The 16,961-nt window shown below is 40.5% G+C and overlaps 1 protein-coding gene across 3 annotated transcripts in view; it reads left to right on the top strand.

Annotated features, from left to right (window-relative positions):
• The window catches only part of COL22A1 (collagen type XXII alpha 1 chain), a 230,283-nt gene that overhangs the window by 52,073 nt on the left and 161,249 nt on the right, over positions 1–16,961 (top strand). For all 3 annotated transcript variants that reach the window (XM_021388269.1, XM_021388270.1, XM_021388271.1), the window contains exon 4: positions 15,797–15,871. In XM_021388269.1, coding sequence (XP_021243944.1) covers positions 15,797–15,871 — 75 coding nt within the window. The remainder of the gene's footprint in view (positions 1–15,796; positions 15,872–16,961) is intronic.

The raw sequence follows: 16,961 nt of genomic DNA, 5'->3' as shown, positions 1-16,961 counted from the left end.
CTTTAAAAGGGGAAGCAGGTAGCCTCCCAAAAGTAGCTGGTATTTCCTTAGGCATTGTAGTCCCTGTAACAGCATTATTTCTCTCCCAGTTCTCCCTCTACATCAGTAACACATAACAACTGCAAGACAAACCTCACTGAACAAAAAACTTTCCTAGTAATTAAACATGCAATAGTATTTTTGCATAGCCCATCTGGGACAGATGCTGTGATTCAGTCCTCTGCATCATGCGCACACGCACACCTTCCCCAGTGCTTCTGGCTCTCATGAGCAACTGGGAATGAACCATTGGGAGCTATCTGTAGAGTTGCTTTCCTGTTGTGCTCCCTGATAAAATTGATGGCTGATTGCCCCATTCATCTATACGGTTCTGAGCAGCTGTAATTGTGCCCTATTTGTGTGCAGAGACAAGTGAACAACCCAGCCAAGCTCTGTCCCTGCTCCTCTCTGTTTTCATTTTGCTACGTGCCCGACACACTCTGTGTAAAGCATAGGAAATAACCACTAAATTGTTACCAAGAGCTCAAAAAATTTTTAGGTAATGAGTTCACTAGTGGTAATCTGCCTCTATCCTAATACAGAAGGAGAGAGTCCTTTCCTGAGTCCTCAAATTCCTTGCTACATTTACTTTCCATCTCATATTGGAGAGGAGTATGCAGTAGGAGCAATGGCTGGAAGTTGCCCTTCAGGACTAATCAGAGGCTCTCAAGCTGAAATGCTGTACTTCTGCCTGCAATTTGTATTATATTACTGATCGAAACATCAGTTTCAATTCTTTCTTTCCTAATGGGCAGCAGATAAAATTATCTGCCTCCCACACTGTATAGCCCTACATGCACGAGCTTGTGGACATTGCATTGTGTGGGAAAGGAAATCACTCAGAACTGTTTGGGGACCTTTTAATTAAATACCTGTCATAGAGAGAATGCTAATTCATCAAGACAGAAACTTCCTGGGAAAAGACATATTAGATAAGTTTTTGTTGATGAAGAGGAATTGGAAAAAAGTTTTGAAGTTATTAACATGCTTTATTTTGACTTTTTTTTTTTTCAAAAGGAAAATGTTCCATTTTTGGTTCAAAAAGTCAATTACTTAAGAAAAAAAATATGGTTCCTGTTCAGACAGATAGCATGCTCAGATCTCGAGAGAAGAAGTATGAGATGAGCACATTCACAATGAGCTTGTAGACCTTCGGGAGACACCCATTCCCCGTGCAGTGTTGTACTTCTTGTGGCTATGTAGCTGCAGCTTTTATAGCATGGGTTCTTCCTGGCATGTCTTTGTGGAGGCCTAGGTTGTATTTCTGCTGATTGGCGAGCAGAAAAACAGCACAGTTTGATTCCATATACAGAAATAACACATGGGTGTTGTGCAGTGCAGTAGTCCTGTATTATGGCACAGGGCATGATAAATGGGAGCTTTCCTAGAAGAGACAGGTTCGTAGTGGGGAATGGAGATCTTAGTATCAAGAAGTGGCAGGGCTGTAGCTGCTGATGGATATTCGTGTGCTTTTTGTCTCTTAAATTGTTTCCATTTTGTTCTCTGAGTTGAATCTTTCCCCCCCTCCGTTAATGCAGTTGTCTTATTTGAAGAAGCATAATTTCAGACCTCTTATATCTCCTTAACAAAATGAGTGATTGCCATTTTTGAGCAGGGAAAACTTTGTAATAGGAAAAGGAGGGAAGAGTGTTCTTGACCAGTGTGTGCACCTGGCTCAAGGAACAGAGTTCAGCTTGTGCCTAGAAGGCCCAAAAGCTTGCCTTCTAGGCTTCAGTTGTGATATCCTCCATGTAGATAACAAGAGAAGGGGCAGAAACCGTCAAAACCACTTCCAATTTATTTGTTTTTCTTTCAGCTGTTTTTAGGCTTGGGAGATTCCCACAAGTGCCTGTGGAAGTGAAGTGCCCAGATCTCATGCAAGCCACCTTAGAATGTATGGATGTGGTGGTGTGTATGAGTATGGTCAGGTGGATAAGGCTGCTTGGATAAGCAGAATATTGGTCTGAAGTTATTTTTCAAAAACGTGAGTCAGAAATTTCATCCTGGTGTGTCTGAGAGCTGTAAAACCAAGATCTGAAGGTCTTTAAATCAGTAACGATGTCAAACATTGATGCCAATCACCCTTTTAAACTCAAGGAAGCATGTAAGAAAGCAGCCACTGAGCTTGATCCTGCCATTCTTCCATCAGTTTTAATAATGTCTCTGTAGCATAGAAGAAGGCAGATCCAGGGATTTTGCTAAGCTCTGAAGGCCAACAGCTTGTGGTGGTACCTGGTCTAGGGTAAGGCCTTGCTTCCATATCAGTCACTTCATCCCTATGCTGCTTCAAGGAGTATCCCTGAAGTTTCTCCCTACAAGGAATGTCCAGGGGATGTTTTGCTCTTCCAAGATCTTCTGAAGAGCTTTGACACTGAAGAAGTGGCACACTGGTTTCTGTAGCTGGCCAAGGGCCTTTCACTTGCCTCCTGCTACCCTCTGAGTGCAGGTGGCCAGATCAGGGTCTTGCTCCCATTGGGCCCAGTTCATTTAGTGGAAGGATGTGGGCTGCAGCCTAGAATACCACTGAGTTTTAAAGGGAAAGGGGAGAAACGTCAACTGTTAGAAGCTGCTTTGACACAACACCAGCTCCCCAGCAGGAAAAAAATCCCACGGAATTTGTGGCTTTTGATTCAGGCTAGGTTCAAAATGGCGTACTGGAAAACACTCAGATGAGTCTGTGTGTGGTCCATGCAGCCATTTTCCCTTCTTCTTAAGAAAGCTGAAATCTGGGCTACAGTAGAGCCCTGGAGAAATGGGACAGTGAGGCCCAAAGAGTATAGTTTGGGCTGAAGTGCATGTGAACACCATGCTGGAGCCGGGGAAATCACATATATTGCTGGGGAGGATGGAGGGAGCCTATGTTTTCTTGTGGTTGGAGCCATGGCATCCACCAGGTGCACCCACCCCTCATACCAGGATGCTAATTTATCCTTCCTTCTTCTAAGAAGGAAGAAAAGTCACTTATTTGTCTTCAGAAACCCTCTATTTCTCAAAGGTGATGTTACAATTGTTTACAGAAAAAAAACCCAAAACTCTTAACCAGAGTTAAGCCTTGTATTTTTATGGAAATGTCCTGGCTTTGCTCTTGTGATATAATTATACTGCTGAAGATTTGAGTCCTGAAGCCGCTGTTACAGTACACCAAAAAATACCCACGTGGAAGATGATACTGTTCAATCTGCAATTGTATAATTACACCACAGAAGTAACACTAGTCAGAGTCCCTTTTAAACAAGTCCTTGAGCTATATATCTCTCTTGAAATATATTTGAATACAAACCAGTGTACATTTATTGATCAACTGCAAAGGCACCAGCTTTGAACCAAGTAGCTTCTAATTAACTTGGTCTTGGAAATACTCTGAGGTAACAGAATGCCACACTTGGATTTCTTGTTATTATTCTGGAGAAGTTTTCATAGAAGTTTAACAAATAAAGTTTTTGGTCTTCCCTGGATTTGGTTTTTAAAATCAATTATAAACCCTATCTTGGGGCATCACTGTTTTGCCAGTGCTTGCATTAGGAACCTCTGTACTCTTGTCTCTTTGTAATAGCACACAGGAGGATAATGGATGGATGGGTTTGTATCTCTAGCCGGCTGCAGGAGCTGACAGCTTCAGCAGAGCTATAGATGTACCGCTCCATTGGGCTCATTTAGGGAATGTGCCTTTCATGAGTGCTGAGTGCAAGTGAGATTGATAAGATTTCATAGCAGAAATATTGTAATGTTCCTGTTCTGGGAGAGCCAACGTACCCAAGTTTTGCACTGGGTTTATTTTTAATCTCAGTTGTTTCAATTACAGGATGAACAGAATTGCTGTGTGCTTTAAAAGCCAAATGAAATAAAAACATCTCTGTCCTGTCAAAAGCATTTTACAGCACTTGAGCCCATCCTAAAAGCAGCCCTTGCAATAGGAGATTTAGCTTTTTTTTTCTTTTTCTACTTTTGCTGCCATCTCCCTGTTGTGTTTCCATATTACTTGTTTAATAGTGCAGGAAAAAAGATAAGAGAGATCCATTCCTGTTAGCGGAGATTCTTCTCCTGCTTCTACAATCAATACTTGCACGTGTAGTATTGATCCTCATAAGTTTTAAAAATATAAAGCACAGATGTTTCAGCTCAGCTCTTCTTAAGGACCACATAAGTTATATTTATTCATTACCTTGATAGATCTATTATAATTAACCTGTATTAAGGTGCAAGGCATTTAAGAAAAAGATGAGGCTGCTCTAGTAGTGGTCAAGCTCTTCTGCTGTGTGGATCCCAAAACATAGCTGTAGCAGAGCTATGGTGAGAGGTTGAACATTTTTAAGCCTCCTCTCACTGCCATTCATAGTCTCCACAGTCATAGTCCACAGACTCCTTTGTATTTTTTTTATTGTGTTTGAATTAGAAGCAAATTATAATGGCAATGGATTTCATGGTGAAAAACAGCATAAATTAATCTGCATTTTAATCTTATTTTATAATTTAATATATTTATTACATAGACTTATTATTATGGAATCGTAGAATCCTTAGAGTTGAAAGAGATTTTTAAAGGTGATCTAGTCCAACTCCCCAGCAATGAACAGAGACGTCCACAGGTAGATCAGGTAGCCCAGCATCCAACCTCACCTTGAAAGTCTCCAGGGACGGGGCATGCACCACATCTCTGGGCAACCTGTTCCAGTGCCTTACCACCTCACTGTAAAAGTCTTTCCTTATATCTAACCTAAATCTCCCCTCTTTAAGCTTGAAGCCATTTCCCCTTGTTCTGTTACCACAGACCCTGCTGAAGAGTCTGTCCTCTTCCTTCCTGTAGCTCCCCTTTAGATATTGAAAGGCTGCTATCAGGTCACCTCAGAGCCAAATAATATTCTATTATTTATCTATAATGCTTAATACATATTATCTATACCAATTATTTATAATTTAATATTTAATCTGTATTTTAATCTGTGTCTTATTTTAATCTGAATTTTTGAGACAGTAAATGAGAAAATGGCTTGGGTTAGAAGGAACCTCAAATATCATCTAGCTTTAACCCCTTGCCTGTGGGTAGGGTTGCCAACTACTAAATCAGGCACTAGATCAGGCTGCCCAGGGGTCCATCCAATGTGTCACTGAATAACTCTAGAGACAAGGTGTCAAAAATATATATGCTTATTGTGTTCATATATCAGACTCAGTTTTTGGAGCTATTAGGTTGCTCCAGTGTAAGCTTCTAGTCATGGTGTGCAGTATTAGTGCTGGGAATGTCTCTCCCAGTGAAATTCTCATGAGTAGAGGATCCCAGCAGAAGAAACATCGCTGTTTGTCTCCACCATCCCATGGGCCAGGCAGAGCCAAGGCTGAGGTCTTGAATAAATCAGGGCAGGATCACTAGGCAAAGATAAGACTCAACATTATGCTGTCATCATGGGAGGAGGAAACAGAATTATAGAATCAGAGTCACAGAATAGTTTGTGTTGGATGGGACCCTTACAGATCATCTAGCCCAACTCCCCTGCAGTGAACAGGGATATCTACAGCTAGATCAGGTTGCTTAGAGCTGTCCAGCCTGAAGAGCCCTGTTGAGCCTAGTTAAATATGTGTCATGCTGAATGCAAAAAGTCTGACGTTCTTGTATTTGCGGAGAAGAGCTCAATCACATGAAGTCCAGTAGTGCAATTTCAAGGAACGGAAGTGCTGTATTTTGTAAATCTTCATGTGTGAGATGGGGGAGAAAAAACACTGCAATTTTTAAACACTTGGCAATTTTGCGGTTGTGAGAGAGTCAGCAGATTATCCCTTACAACAAATGGGGTTGCCAACCACTAAATCAGGCATTAGAACATGTTGCCTAGGGCCCCATCCAACCTGGCTTTGAACACCTCCATGGATTTTGCAAGATGATGCTTTGCCTCTTGCCCCAGATGAGTGAACCAGAGGGTGGACTCATGCCCTGGAGCAGCAATCAGCTCACAGTCTGGGTGGAAAATGCTAGTGCTGCTAATTGCTTTCCTCAAAACCTTGTGCTGTTTGCCGACAAGCTCCTTGGCACATAGTCTGTTTGTTTGTTTAGGGGCAGACACAAGCAAATGAGCCTGAAAGTGCTGAGGCCTGTTGCTATATTCACAGCTCCCATAGCGCTATTTATTCCTGTGGGAGCATGTGCAAATTAATTCTGGAGGCTGCTCACTTAAATGGTACTAATTGCATCAGTCCTCTTGACAATATGTGTCTGCTGTCAGCCATCCAACAAGTTTCTTGCATTTGTGTGGGCATCTTAGAGAGGGAAAGGCTATCACAGAATCCTGCATGTATATATCTCATGGAAAGAGAAGTCCTCACCAAGATTCAGGAGCTCCACTAGGAACTTTTGGTAGAGATTTGGTGATAGGCTGATGATTAGAGTATGAGATCAACCCAGAGATGGGCTATAGGGCTGTTCAGTATTCACTGTGTTGTTGGGATTGTGCAATTGTCACTCCATGTTTGTTTAGGTATGAGTACCAGTAGCAGCGTGGTCCCTTTTTTGTCAAAATCAAGAGCATGGGACAGATAAAAGTTAGAAATAAAGAAAAGTAGTGGACTGTGCTATAAGGAGAAAAGTGAGACTCTTGCATGCAAGCTGTTAGGGATGTAAGTACACAGCATGGCCTGCCACATTGTTAGAAAAACAATATTTTTCACATTTATATGCACGCTGCAGGTGTAAATGATAGAAGGCAGAAGGTAAAGCATGACAACATAACTTAACATTTTTTTCTTTTTTTCACCAGGTTCAAAAACACTTCAAGCATTTGCAAATTTCAGAACTCCCCCACTTTCTCTGTCCTGACTTAAGTAGGATACAGTGTTTCTTGGCTCTGCAATCAGCCCCTTCCCACTTTCTTTCGTGAAATGAATGCATGTAAAATTGGTGACCTGTGACCATAAAATGAATGCAGAATTTTTTTATTTTTTATTTTTTGCCCAAGTGACACCTTTTATTTTTATTACAGAGCTCTTAGCAAAGGATGGTATTTACGGGCTGTATCTGAGCTAGAAACTGTAACTGTGGCCGGAAGCATTCCTGGGCAATGTTATACACTCATCTGTGCTGGTAAACTTTGAGAATGGTGTCTGGCATATTTTGGCCCAGGCTAGCTAATGCTCTGTTTGGACATTTGTAGGGCCTAGATGGGTGTTCATAGCAAGCCAAGGAGTGTTCACAGTCAGCAGAGGCCTGAGTTTGGAGGCAATGACCTTTTGTTAGCATAGGCGTAAACCTGAACGTGTGTCAGATCCTGGGAATGCACCCAACCATGCAAGCATTGGGTGAATATAACTATGGTGTCTTTGATAGGTATCTATCTTGGAAACCACGTGCCCTTAGGTTTCCCCTCTAGTAGTAGGAAGAGACCAGCTTTTTCAGGGGTAAATCAGTTCATCTACATTGAGTTCCTTCTGAGTTGCCCCTTGAAGGAACTGTGCTTCTGAGTACCTATAGAAACAAACAAAAGAAGAGCATCCTCTTGCCTGGGACCTTGAATGTGTATGGTGTATATACTTCCAAGGGTCAAATACCTAGTAATAGCTTTGCTTTCCCTCTGTGTGAGTTATGACTGCTGTTGAATAGTGCAGGGCACTGAATGCGTGGTTGTTCATGAAACCCATTTTCTGACCACAGGGCTGATAGAAAGGGAGGGAGCTATGGCTCTGTAAATGCAGACATTTGCACTGCCACTGCAGTCACTTGCAACCCAGTCAGCAGCCAGGGAAGTGGGGAGAGTGATTCAGCTGGGTGCTGCTGCATATTTAGAACAGAATCATAGAATCATAGACTCATTAGGGTTGGAAGAGACTACTAAGATCATCTAGTCCAACCACCAACCCATCACCACCATAATATGGAGAAATGTAGCAGTGCCACTGCCTTGTGACGTTACAAGGAACAGGGTGGGCTGTTTGCTCAGTCTATGAGCTATTGTCTCCTTTCCATTTCATCACGGCACCCATCACTGTAGTGGAACTTTTGTGTGCAAACATGGAAATCTCAGCCTGAATCAATGTAGGAACAATTTAAAGGGAAAAAGGTAAAATCCAGCTTGGCTACAGGGGTGATTTTCCTGGCACTGTTGGACTTCAGACCTCACAGTGTACTAAACAAAGCATGATTTTGGGAAAGAAGTGAGAATTACATTAGGAATTAAACTGCAAGGTGGAATCATGTAATTGCTGTGATGCTCTGTTTTACCTACACATTGCTACAAATTATAATGTTAGTATAGAAGCAATTGCAGTATCATTACACTGTCAGTGAAGCCACAGTAGTTGAAAGATGTGCCAGTTTTTTTCCTGATGAATTTGTTTTCAAGGGTGGGTGTCACTTTAAGGATCACTTCATTAGTTGAGAAAGAACATCTGACAGTGAATATTTTCAAAAAGTGTTTAATGCATATGGGCAGAGCGTGGAGGCATACTTTTAAAAGAAAATGTATTTTTATAAGAGTACAAAAAAAGAGAAAGCCTGAATGTTGAAGCTTCATAATAGTCCATACAGAATGTTTTATAGCAGAAAAGGATGAACAAATAAAAGGAATGCTATATATAGGAGCCATTTTCATTATCAAGTGACTGCAGGGAGTTAAGTGTTCCAAAGGAGCTGCTGCACAGCAAACCATCTGAGTAACTGAAGAGCAGAGGTAATGGGGTCTGGGAAAGCTCCACTGAGAAACTGGTTTCATGAAATCTTCTTAACTTTAAGAAGAATTTTCTCACCAGGCCCTTCTCCTTTAATTTTAATCTTTGATGGGAAAAACTGTTTCATTGTGGAAAAAAATCACAATATTAACTACAAAAATGTAAAAGTGAAGCTTGTCCTATACAGCTAACCTCTTCCCCACTAAATCCTTGAAATCTCTCTTGCTTGCAAGGTTATTGTGTAATTCTGAAAAGCACATCAGGTCCAGAGTTCATCTTTGGACACTGCCCAAAGAACAGTTATTCCTCACAACTATTTTGAATTCTGGTCTAAATTTTTGGGAGTCAGCTTTTAATGTGGCCTGATTTGCCAGGCTATTTCCTTAGCCATAGGTAGAACTTGTGATGGGGTAAAAATCTGTGTCAGAGGATAAGACAATTCAGATGTTTCGGTCAGGAATATGTTTTTTTAAAGAGAAAATGGGAACTTTCTGTTGCGGAAAAGGGAAACATGGTAGTAGAGATACAGAGAATAGCTGACAGTCTGGTAGTGCACTGGGTTCTGCTGAAATACTGGAATCCCAAAATTCTTGGTTTGGAAAAAAAGCAGAACATGGTAATAAATAATGCTTACTTTAACCTTGTGTTTCTCTTCTCACCTCTGCCTTATTCTTGTGTAACTTGACAGCTACATGTGTTCAGCATTCACTATACACAAATCCCTGGAGAAGCCCTTGGCAGCTGAGGACTTATTCTTGAAAGAATAAAAATGAAATTGAAGAAACTGTTTAAAAGAGTCCTAAGGATAAAGGGATAGAGTGCTGGCAACTAAGGACAGTGTTTAGTACTTTGTATGGAAGTCTTCTCAACAGAGAACCCCGAGGGGCAGCAGGACCACACCACTCTTAGCTTGGGATCGCTGTTAACAGATGTGGTGATGTGGTCTTAACCAAACTTTCCAAGGGTTGGAGCTGCCTTCAAAAGAATGTTAGATTTCTCAGCAGAGGGTGAAGGGAACCTCATGGCCTAGTCTAGTGGTGGAAAAAGGTAATGTCAGAAAGGAAAAATTGCCTTGTGGTTCAGGTCTGTCTTGATTGAGCTTAAAAGGGAGAGTTTGTTAGATGTAATAACCCAATACAGTGCAAAATAATTTCTCCATTTGTATGTTTATAGACTCTAAATGAGTCTTTGTGTAGAACAAAATCTATTTTCCCTTTCCCTTTCTCTCTCCTTCCTTCCTTCCTTCCTTCTTTGTCTTCCTTGCTTCCTTCCTTCTTCTCATCAGCCCTTCTCTCATCAGTCTCTCTCATCACTTTTACTCTCTCTTTGTTCTATTCTCTTCCTCTTTTTCTTTTCCCTTCTTCTGTCCCTTTTCCTTCACTTTCCTTTAAAAACACTTGGAGGCAAAGAGAACTGAACTATCAGATCATTCATATTATTCTTTTCTAAAATTTTAGCTCTATTATTACAGTTTTGCATCAATATGTTATTAATGCTAATTTAGTCCTAGTGAAAGTTCCTGATTTGACATGCTTTGCTGACATGTCTCTTACAGTGAGTATATTCTGTAAGATGTACTGCCTCTTTTAATTTTAAAATTTTTGACAGCTTTGGGATTTTTTCACAGAGAGTAGGCTAAAGGATGATATGTAAAACTGAGGCTTAAATCACTCATTATCATAAAAAATCTCAGTATGATTTGCTTAAATAAAAAAAATGTTAGCTTCACTTACAGAAAACTACATTGTGCTTCCTTGAACCAAGAAGCTCAGACATACCAAGTCAACATGTCCAGTGATGAGCAGGATTCAGAGGAAGACATCACCATCATAATAAGTGGGACAGAGAGCCTCATTTCCTTCAGGTTCTTAAGCATTTTTATGATAGGAGTTGCTTCACTTAAATTTAAATGACTTAAAATAAAGCATCTAGTGCAAAAGAGATGTGTAATCTGTCTATATTCAGTGCAGAGAAGGACATCTCTGTAGAGGGTGCTAAAATAGTTCAGATTAGGTAAAAGCTTTTCAGTGCCCAATGTATTGCATTGTTTCTTGGTGCTTTCCCTTTGAACTGAAGCACTGTAAAAATCACAGTCAGTCTGGGACTAGGGCATCTCCTGGGAATGTATTCTTGCTAGAGGAACTAAGCTCCTAGGGGTAAATTTATTGTTTCTCATTAGGTTCCAGCTCAAATGCACAGCTCAGAATTTCTCTCTCTTTTTTAGTGTAGAGGAAATCTAGGGAGAGTAGTCTTTCTACCCTAAAGCTAAACTTTGTGAATACCTGTCCCAACTCATATTTCATGAAAAACAATAATTCTTTAATCAGGTGCACTGTTACTGTAAGATGTATGAGCACCTTTTGAAAGGATTCATGATATGATTTCCATAAAAAAGCTTGGAAATGACTGAGCACTTTTTTGAAGGATATACAATACCTATTTCTCTTTGAGATTAAATTGTCACTACAAGCACAACATTTTTTCTCTGTATTTTCTGTTACTTCTATGTATTTAAGCCACTCCTTCAGCAGGCACCTACTAAACTAATATCTTCCAGAGAACACTGTAGAGTGGAGTAAGAGAGGACAGGGATGAGGGTGGAAAAACAGAATCCTGGATGTGGGATGCTCATCTCCTGTCAATTCTGTGTGTCTGTGGATTTCTGTAAAGATCACCAGCATGCCTGGTCCACAGAAGTTATGAAAGCATCATCCTTGAGCCAGCGCCAAGTCTTGTGTGAGATTGATTTGGATTTTCTGTTTTCTGAGTGATGAAGGATCCACAAACAGTTCTGAAAAAAAAAAAAAAAGGGAAAAGAATGCTAGGAAAATCAAATGTTTATCTTACATTCAGCAAGTTAGCTGTTGAGGGATCTGTCTGTAGTGGAAGGAAATGTTCTACAGTTATCTCAAGAAAACACAGAGTCCTCTCTGGCAAGAGTGAACTACTAGAGCATAACAGTATTATGAGAGAAGAAAGATACCTGGGAAAACATTTAGCTGACAAGTGTAACACTAACTATAAGCCTTTGAAATGATGATAATGTATTGGTATTCAAAAATGAAAAGTTACACATATGTCTATGCATATGCATAAATGGTTTGCTTGATCTCATAAAAAAAAAACACCAAAAAACATTGATATAGAAACCAGTGCATAAAATATTAAAAAATGGGGATTATTATGTATCTCTATTCAGGGATTATTCTTTTATGAGAAAGAGGTCATCTCTAACACAATTTATTTCTTTCTGTAAGAAGTTACAGTTTGGTTGGTTTAGTTAACCAAGATGCAATGCATTTGTACTTAGGTATTGTTACAGCCGACTGAATGACATCTGCTTTAAAAAGTAACAGTGGATTAAGAACTGACTGATCTCATGTAGCAGGTATCAGTGGAAAGTCATCATTTCTAGAGTACTTGTAAAAGGAACATATCGACGTCTTGACATTCTCCTGAATTTCCAAGAGCTGCATGGATGTAAATGCAAAATATTTGATGATAGAATTTGCAGATAGAGCAAAGGATTGGTGGAATGTTGCATAAGGTGGAGGAGAAGGAAGTAATTTTAAACAAAATATGTAAGTGACAATGTAGTTGCAGTGCAAACTTTATTATTCTTTCTGCCATTCACGCTGGATCTCATTGCTGCAAAACTTCTGAGGAATTCTCCAAGCACCACAAGGGTTAGCTCAAAGTTTGGCCTGGCAATAGCAGAAAGAATGGGTATAAGCACTCTTCTTTTGGTGTTAAAATGTTCACTGTATCAGGGATCTTGTTGAAAGACTGCAAGGAAAAGGAACAGCTATATCCTTGGATATAGCTCTGGGATGTGGTGCTAGCTGTGACCAATTGATGTACTTTCAGTCTGGCACACTCTTCCTTTGGATGCAAGGAGTTGCTAGTTAGATAGTAAAGCACTAACCTTTTATATGCTTGTGTGAATTATTCTGTAGCTGGAAAGCAAGCATTGCAGTCATTTTCTTTCCCCTGTGGGCTGTTTCTTCTTGTACATTAGGAGCAGATAGGACAATTTTTAAAGTTCTCCTATCAGAGCAGAGCTTCCCTATTGTGTTGAGAAGTTGTACAGACCTCTTATAAGGAGAAAGAACCAGATGGTTTCACCTGATAATGTGAAGACATAAACAGGCTTGAATTAAATATTTTGGCTTTCAAACCACCAGGCGCCTAGGAGTAGTAAAGACTTCTGGTTAAAATGTACATGAAGTGGGCCTGTGCATCAGTCCATGTTGGTTTGATAGGACAAGAGGTAATGGCTTTAAGTTGTGCCAGAGGAGGTTCAGGTTGGATATTAGGAAAAATCTCTTCTCGTAAAGAGTGGTGAGGCATTGGAAGAGGCTGCCCAGGGAGGTGGTGGAGTCAACGTCCCTGAAGGTGTTCAAGAACAGGGTAGATATGGCACTGAGAGACATGATTGAGTAGGCATGGTGGTGATGGGTTGATGGCTAGACTAGATGATCTTAGTGGTCTTTTCCAACCTTAATGATTCTATGATTCTGTAGTTTCTGCTGTGATACTGCATCTACCTCTTGGGCCTCCAGACCTAGAAGGACATAGACCTGTTACAACAGGTCCATATGATGGCCATGAACATGATCAGAGGGCTGGAGCACTTCTCGTCTGGAGGAAAGCTTATGCTACTGGGCTTGTTCAGCTTGGAGAAGAGAAAGCTCTGGATATACCTTACTGTTCATACTGCTACTATACCTTACTGGACTGGCCTTCCAATTCATAAAGGAGACCTTTGAGAAAGATGAGGAGAGACTCTTTACCAGGCTACATAGTGATAAGATAAGGTGTAACAGTTTTAAATGAAAAAAAAAGATAAGTTTAGATTAACTATAAGGAATAAATTCTTAACTATGAAAGTGATGAGGTACTGGAACAGTCTGCCTGGAGAAGCTGTGGATGCTCCATCCCTGGAGGTGTTCAAGGCCAGGTTAGATAGGGCCCTGGGCAACTTAATTTAGTGGATGACAACCCTGCCCACTGGAGGGCAGGGTCTTTAAGGCCCCTTCCAACCTAAGCCATTCTATGACTCCATGTGGTTTAAAAAAAAGGCGACTGTTCTGCAATATATCTGTAGAAGCAGCAGCTCTGAACATAGTCCAATAAAAATCTGATTGCATGAGTCTACTTAGCCAAGATATGTAAGCATGCTTGTGATTATCTCAAAAATACACTAATAGGAATTTGACTGAGGTACTCTAAATGTATTGATAAACTCTTTGCCTAAGCGAACTATTCAGCACCAGACCCTCATTTGAATGAAGGCACTTTTGTACTGCTGTGTTGATGCAAAATTGTCCCAGTTCTAAATGCCCTGGGTAACATCTACTAGCAGGACTAACTGCTCTCTGATCTCCCTTGCTGCTGCAGCAAAGGAGTGGGTGGACGTATTCAACTGCTTTTGATTTCTGCATTGGCATTTGGGACTTTTGGCAATGGCTTTTACAGTCCCCTTTCCTTTGAGCTTAGAGTACCTCAGCTGCAGCTGATAATCTAGCCTGTAAATTCATCAGCACAGTGGAACAGGAAAAATATCTGATTTCATTGCTAGGCCTAACCAAACACTGTGGAATATCAGATTTTTTATTGGAAGTCAGGAAGTGGGAGGAGAAATACAGCCCACTGGCAGCATCCTCAGAGAAGTCATTCTTATAGCACAATTTCAGATGTAGCTTCACACACAGTTTAAAGTGAACCTGCTGTAGAAAGTCTTTAGAGAGCCCTGCGGGCTTGCGTCCCATTGATTAGAGCATTGCCTGGGTTGGGGTCATTCTTGGCTCCTGTCCTGGCTCCATGTTCCTTTGGAAGCAGCTGGCCCTTGCTGCTCCTTGACAATCACAACAGTTAGCAGATACTGAAGGAGTAATGTACTAAATATTAGGTGGAGATGATGCTAAATGCCATATGTAGAAAGATGAATATTGCGACTGCCGAAGATAGATGTATTATGGTATGTACAACTAGGCAAATGAAGGGATGGGTCTTGGTTTTTCTAACATGACTATTCTATAAATGTGGGGCTGTGCATGTGGTGAAAAGTTAGGGGATCATTTCTGTTGTCTCATTAAACTGACTCCTTAAGCTGTCTGGCCTCACTGCTTACAAGTGTGCAATTATCTACTGATCTGGTAAAACAACGCATAAATAAGTTTTACGTCAGTGGTATGGCAGGAAAGAGGTGAATAGCTAGACAGATCTCTTCAGAAAAGTGTATGGTGTTGACACTGATTGGAAGCATGAGAAATGACTGCTTATTTTCAGTCTTCTTTGAAACCCTTTTGTAGGGCTTTTTTTTTTCAAAGCTTTTACTTTGAAAAAAGTACTTTACTTTTTTTACTTTACTTACTTTACAATATTTTTCAAAGTTTTACTCATACTTAATGATGCTTTCTGCTTGAACAAACTCAGGGAACATAGACATGTAAACAGTCACGGCCCTAGAAGAGGACAGGGGAACCAAGCATAAATCAGTAAGATATAAGAGACTGGGCTTCACTTTGTCTCTGATTCTAGTTAGCTATAGGACTGTGGTGTGACTGAAGTCACAGAATCTGTGCTCTCTATTCCATTTCCCATCTTGTTTCTGTTTTGTCTAGTTAGGGCTGGGTTTTTTCTTGAGAAGGAGCTGTCCTATCTGACAAGTTTTAGCAGCACTGCAGTGAGAACTGGGCACTGAGAAATTCACTTTCACCAAATCTGACAGTGGAATTGTATCTTAAACTTTCTCAGTGACTTCCATGAAGATTTATGGAGCACTGAAAGAGAGAAACCCAGTGTAATGTCCTAGCATAGAGGAAGACTCTGGTCATTTGTTATGTTTGGCTTTTTGTCTGGTCAGTCAAGAAAAAAGTGGCTTAAAACCAGACATAGCGTGTTGGGTCTCTTCCTCAGCCTGTGGTTAAGGGATAGGATAAGGGAAAGGAATTTAGGGCATGTAGAGACAGGAAACAGAATTATTGCAGTGGGACCATGTGGAAGTGTTGGACAAAACCCAATAAATCAGATTTTGTTAGCTCCATAACTTATAAAATGATGCATTTACCTGTGATAATTTTGTACTGGTTCTCTTGTTTTTCAGATGTTCTGTGTCCAAATGTTCGTGTGGAAGGAGATCGATTCAAGCACACCAATGGGGAGACAGATGAGATTCCAGGTAAAGAGACACACTTTTATACTGTACAGCTGGGAACTGAAATAGTGTAATCATGTGTTTCAAGTGTGATATTCTTATATGTTTAATCTTTCAGCGGGCATTTTCTTAATCCAGCACATTTTCAGTGATGGAGAAATAAGGCTGTAGAGCTGGAAAAGAGTTATCTGTTGACCATGGACAGAAAAACAATCACGAGCTTTTTTTGATATGACAGCAAATTAAAAATCTGGTGGAGCTTAGAGTAAAGGATAGAGGAAAGCAATAAGCCTTTGAGATGTCTCTTCTTGTTTGGGTGTTTTTTTGACCACTCAAGTTTTTGTGAGTTTTAGTGTCCATTTGTTTGATCTCTGATTGTTGTGGGATGTCAAAGTCCAATGGCGATTGTTACTGAAGTACAGTTTATATGTATGTGTGTGGGTGTGTGTGTATAAGAAAACAGAAAAAGAGAAAAAAAAGTACCCCAAAAGAATGAGTTCATTTGAAATACTGGTGAAAAAGCCAAAGGAATTCAGGTTTGTTGGGACCTCTGCTTTCCCATAAGTTCTGATACATTCTTCCACGCAGCTAAAGGAATTAACTTGTCAGACATATGCAAAGGCTGTGCCTCTTTTCTAACCCCCAAAGACAGTTTGAGCTGTTGGCAGAGAAAATCTTTCTATCAGGGATGTGCTTTGAATATCTCTGCCTGACCCAAAAATTGCAGTGAGAAGCAGGAGGCTCTTCTGCAACTTGATTATGAATAGAAATGGTAAAGGTCTGACAGCTCTGCTACACTGTCAGAGTTTTTTACATTGGGGGGATTTACACTGCCTGCACAAAATATCAGTTCAACTCCACTGCCTGTAGGCAGCTTATTTTGGCTGCAGTCTGGCTTTACGGGTGCCTGTGACAGTGCTGAGTGGTGGCACTTTTTCTGGTTGTTAGATCCAAAACCATAGTTCCCAGATACCCCAATCTCAACTGCTGTCCACCTCTAGGTCTTGTATCAACCTGTTCAGATAGTCCTCCAGTCACTTGGCTGTGCAAACAGTAGAGCTATTTAACAGTTAGCCCTTCTGATTCTGATTGAGCCTATTTGTCATGGAAGTTG

Source organism: Numida meleagris, chromosome 2 (assembly GCF_002078875.1).
Source record: "Numida meleagris isolate 19003 breed g44 Domestic line chromosome 2, NumMel1.0, whole genome shotgun sequence".
In the NCBI taxonomy this organism is placed as follows: Eukaryota; Metazoa; Chordata; class Aves; order Galliformes; family Numididae; genus Numida; species Numida meleagris.
This window is presented reverse-complemented; position numbering and strand designations above follow the sequence as displayed.